At 44.9% G+C, this 5095-nt stretch overlaps 1 protein-coding gene across 1 annotated transcript; it reads left to right on the forward strand.

The window, feature by feature from the left end:
- On the forward strand, positions 1-4853 carry seh1l (SEH1-like (S. cerevisiae)). Its single transcript, XM_027163055.2, has 9 exons — positions 1-247; positions 1124-1174; positions 1262-1408; positions 1632-1843; positions 2095-2193; positions 2447-2587; positions 2745-2902; positions 3351-3495; positions 3979-4853. The coding sequence occupies exons 1-9, from the start codon at positions 137-139 to the stop codon at positions 4004-4006; spliced, it is 1092 nt and encodes a 363-aa protein (XP_027018856.1). The 5' UTR covers positions 1-136; the 3' UTR covers positions 4007-4853.
- Positions 4854-5095: the final 242 nt, after the last annotated feature.

Raw genomic sequence — 5095 nt, forward strand, 5'->3', positions numbered from 1 at the left:
CCGTTGAATTTCAGACGAACAAAATGGCGCCCGTCTGAAGTTACTTTAAATCTCCGTGATCGATATTATTCGCTTATTACCGAGTTAGCTTGAAGCTAAGCTAATATTTATAGAATTAAAAGCTTATAAATCCATTATGTTTGTGGCGAAAACCATAGCGGCGGATCATAAAGATCTGATTCATGATGTTTCGTATGATTTCCACGGCCGCAGGATGGCAACGTGCTCCAGTGACCAAAGTGTGAAGGTTATTATTATGGTTATTATTGCTGTTTTTCTGCATATTGTACCTGTATATAAGATCTAATAAAGCTGAAGATAAATCACACGATGTATTTCTGTAAATAACGGGTTATTACAAACTTTCACGCGCACGTTCATGTATTTATCTGTTTTTATGAAAGAAAAAGTGATTCTGCTGACAATAAACTACGTAAATAGTACTTTAGGAATACTAATAACAGGACGAGATGATTAATAATTAGATTGTGAGACTGTACTAAAGCGTTAAGTTCAAACTAAGATCTCAGCCATAACAAAGCCGATTGGCTTTAGTGCGCATGCGCAGATCTATGTTCGTTATCACGCTTCGCCTGTAGGCGGCGCTGGTCTTCGTGGTCTGTAAAGTGCAGAAAAGTTTCAGGTCGTCAGGGACGTTTTCACACGGTTCTGTTCTGAGGAACATTGTAGGACAATAGATGTGAGGTTCTGTTGTCAAATAAATTAAGACCCAGGAAAGAGACCAAGTAAAGAAATAAAGAAGAAAAGTCTTTTTGTGGCTTCAAACAGAATAAAAGACAGAAAACCTGCAAAGATTAAAAATGAATCGATTTTGTCTCATGGTTGTGAGCTTTGACTTTGTCCCTTACTAACACCACTGGATTGCTATAAACACTGATATAAACCATTTAAAATAAATATTTGGAGCTAAAAATGTATCGTGTGTGGGTGTGGATCTGTGTGTGTGTGTGTGTGTGAGGATCTGTGTGTGGGTCTGTGTGTGTTTGTGTGCGTGCGTGCGTGTGGATCTCTGTGTGTGTGCGCGCTTGTGTGTGTGTGTGTGTGTGTGTTCGTGTGCGTGCATGTGGATCTGTTTCTGTGTGTGTGTGTGTTCTTGTCCTAGGTTTGGGACAGAAGTGACAGCGGCGAGTGGCACTGCACAGCGAGCTGGAAGGTCAGCTACATGTTTCTTCTGAAATAAATTCACCACAGAAACGATATGTGATGTGATTGTGTTAACGTAGTTGTGTGATGTTTGCAGACTCACAGTGGCTCCGTGTGGCGTGTGACGTGGGCTCACCCGGAGTTCGGGCAGGTTCTCGCGTCCTGCTCCTTTGACCGCACCGCCGCGGTTTGGGAGGAGATCGTCGGAGAGTCGAATGACAAACAGCGTGGCCTCAGTCACTGGGTGAGCTGAAATCACACACACCTTAAAGTCTTAACGTCTCACTGTACGGTGTGTGTGTGTGTGTGTGTGTGTGTGTGTGTGTGTGTGTGTGTGTTATCTTCCTTTATAGTCTGTGTTTTTACCAAAAGGGCATGAAAGGAATGTGAGCTCTGTGTGTGCGTGTGTGTGCGTGTGTGTGTGTGCGTGTGTGTGCGTGTGTGTGCGTGTGTGTGTGTGTGTGTAGATTAAGAGGACGACGTTGGTGGACAGCAGGACGTCAGTGACCGATGTAAAGTTTGCTCCAAAGCACATGGGTCTGGTTCTGGCCACCTGTTCGGCCGACGGTGTGGTTCGTATCTATGAAGCTCCAGATGTGATGAACCTGAGTCAGTGGAGCCTCCAGCACGAGATCTCCTGCAAACTCTCCTGCTCCTGCATCTCCTGGAACCCTTCCAGGTGTGTGTGTGTCAGAGTGTGTGTATGTTTGTGTGTGTGTGTGTGTGTGTGTGTGAGAGAGAGAGAGAGAGAGAGAGAGAGAGCTCTTCCTATTGTTTTCAGTTAGAACACAGATCAAAGCATGACCGTGTGACTAAATGGGATGATTAATAAATAAAACTAACACATCTAACTGAATAGTGAGTGATTATCTTCTACATGTGGGCAAAAAAAACAGTGTGTGTGTGTGTGTGTGTGTGTTCATTTCCCAGCTCACGTGCACACTCTCCTATGATCGCAGTCGGCAGTGACGACAGTAACGTGACCTACACCGGAAAAGTCCAGATCTACGAGTACAACGAAAACACCAGGTGAGAGATGATGTCATTATAAAGACTAGCATTGTGATGTCATCAGAGACGTCCTACAGTCCGCCCACACCAGTCCCCGTGCACACTGCAGCTTTCTGTAGTATAAACACTGCTCTCTGATACCTGATCTAATAACAAGCAGGTTAAAGAAATCCACAGCAACTGAACCCCACGTCTTGTGTTCCTCAGCTTGTACACTGTGTACACAGAGACCGTACATCATTATTCTCCTTACTGATGTCCCTCCTAACAGGAAGTACGCAAAAGCAGAGACCCTGATGACGGTCACTGATCCGGTCCACGACATCGCCTTCGCCCCGAACCTCGGGAGGTCCTTCCACGTCCTGGCCATAGCAACCAAAGACGTGCGCATATTCAAGCTGGTCCCTATGAGGTGAGCTGGTGAAAGATACCAAAGAGCTGTTAAAGAGAAGAGGATGAACCCATCCTTTATTCAGGGCTCCACAGCGCACACTAGTGGTTACTCATCGCTCCAAAGCTCTTTAACATTTAAAGCACATTAAACGTGTATTTTGTGTTCTTTCCACCAGGAGAGAGAGCGCCACCAGCTCAGGACCAACCAAGTTCGAAGTCCAGCTAATGGCTCAGTTCGACAGTCACAACTCTCAGGTGTGGAGAGTGAGCTGGAACATCACCAGCACGCTGCTCGCCTCGTCAGGGGACGACGGCTGTGTCCGACTGTGGAAAGGTCAGATCCCTGAATAACAGGCTAATGAAGTTAAAGGTGGGGTCTCCGTTGTTTGATGAATGCTTCAGAAAACAAAAACAAAACAAACGTGTAGCCAATGAGCAGAAAGGGGCGGGGCTTGTTGATATGGGCGGAGAGAGTGTTCAGTGCGCATGTGTGACATCAGCAGAACATTGGCTTTCAAACAACGTACACCCCACCTTTAATTGTAGTGTTATGTGAGCTGTAGCTGAACACCTAGACAGTGTTTATTGACCAGAACCGGGTTAACTGGTAGGACTTAGAGAGAGAACTCAACATCTCAGGTGTGGTTCCAGGTTTCAGAACTAATCTACAGAGCAAATACTACAGAAGTAATCAGAGATATTGTGCTAACTAGGTAATAATTAGTTGTGTGTGTGTGTGTGTGTGTGTGTGTGTGTGTGTGTGTGTGTGTGTGTGTTTATAGCGAACTACATGGATAACTGGAAGTGCACAGGGATCCTGCGAGGCGACGGCAGCCCGGTGAACGGTTCCTCCGTCTCGGCCGCGGCTCTGACCGCCGCGGCTTCGGGAGCTCAGAACAGCGCAGTGGGCGGAGCCAGCGTGGGCAGGTAAGAACAGGCTTCTGACACCAACTCTCAGAAGTGTGTGTGCTGGATTTGATGCATGCTCAAGTGTTTTTATAGAAGACAGAAATATATACAATAAATATAGAGTGGGATTTCCCTAAAGCACAGGCCATGTGCTGACGTCATTCAGGTTTCAGTATAAATACTTCTCTAAAAATATCCAACAAGACGTATCCAGCTCATTTAACTAGAATCAGTGCACAGAGCAAAGCTTCGGTTCAGTGGCCACTGAGATGCAGACGGCGAGTCGACCTGAAAACATCCCGACACTCGGACTGACATTCGGGAACTCGTACATGTGTTTTATAGCCCAGAAAATACAGGAAGTCGGGTTCCAGGCAGAAACTGCCGATAAAGCTGAATCCTGAATGACGAAGCTGTGACTCACTGTAACGTGACCGACTGCTGAGGTGTGTGTTTAACATGTCACTGGGTTTAATGTGTGTGTTTGTCTTGTTTTAACAGAAAAAAGACTCAACTGATGCCAGGCTAACGGGGATTGACTGTTTGCTGCATGACACACACACACACACACACACTCACACACACCTTCAACCTCATCTTCAGTCCTCTAATCCAACAGAAGCAACTGCAGTGTGTTTGTATAACAAGTTGTGTGTGTGTGTGTGTGTGTGTGTGTGTGTGTGTGTGTGTGTGTGTGTGTGTGTCATGCCAGGCTAACGGGGATTGACTGTTTGCTGCATGACACACACACACACACACACACACACTCACACACACCTTCAACCTCATCTTCAGTCCACTAATCCAACAGAAGCAACTGCAGTGTGTTTGTATAACAAGTTGTGTGTGTGTGTGTGTGTGTGTGTGTGTGTGTGTGTGTGTGTGTGTGTGTGTGTGTGTGTGTGCGCTAATGGAGATGCCCCACATTATGTTCTGTTTAATGCCCAGAGTAAATATTCTCACTTGTACCGTTCCTCGTGTCGTGCTTTTGTTTTGTTTTTTTCGGTTTTTTTCAATCAATACAGAAACGAATCTACAAATTAATGGAGATTTTTTAGAAGCTTCACCTGTAAAATAACTCCAGCGCCGTAGCGATAAGATTTATTTATTGCTTTCATTTTTCATCTGTTGTTTTTTTTTGGTCCTCTTTTTATTTGTTTTTTTCAGTTTTTTTCCCTTTAGTTTATGATGAATAGATGAGGGAAAAGATACCGGAGTGTCGTGTTACAGACGACGCAGAAACAGGTTATAGTCCATCATTATATATCACTAACTGAGACACGTGAGCATCGCGATGCCCGAGACGTGAAAGTCGCTCACCTTGTCTCAGGTTGTGTGTTTTAGGATGTCCTAAATATTAAAAAACAATGACATCATTTTTGTTTGTTTGGGATGTTTGTGGGATTTTATATTATAAATATATAAATGATGTGTTGTTGTGTTACACTTGACTGACAGCAGAGGGAGACACTGAGCTCATCTCCTGCTTTCACTTTCACACCTCACTCACATCACATCACACACTGTGCAGCTTCAACACTCTCATCACCCTGTTACTTTCTGAATGAACCACACACACACACACACACACACACACACACACACACACACACACACA

The sequence above is a fragment of the Tachysurus fulvidraco genome, chromosome 24 (assembly GCF_022655615.1).
Source record: "Tachysurus fulvidraco isolate hzauxx_2018 chromosome 24, HZAU_PFXX_2.0, whole genome shotgun sequence".
Taxonomy (NCBI): domain Eukaryota; kingdom Metazoa; phylum Chordata; class Actinopteri; order Siluriformes; family Bagridae; genus Tachysurus; species Tachysurus fulvidraco.

What these genes read in the sequence shown, in the direction of transcription:
- seh1l (XM_027163055.2), top strand. Translation starts at nt 137, where the DNA reads ATGTTTGTGGCGAAAACCATAGCGGCGGATCATAAAGATCTGATTCAT. An exon ending in ACTGCACAGCGAGCTGGAAG is followed by an intron (nt 1,175 to 1,261) that starts GTCAGCTACATG and finishes TGATGTTTGCAG; the next exon opens with ACTCACAGTGGCTCCGTGTG. An exon ending in GGCGGAGCCAGCGTGGGCAG is followed by an intron (nt 3,496 to 3,978) that starts GTAAGAACAGGC and finishes TTGTTTTAACAG; the next exon opens with AAAAAAGACTCAACTGATGC.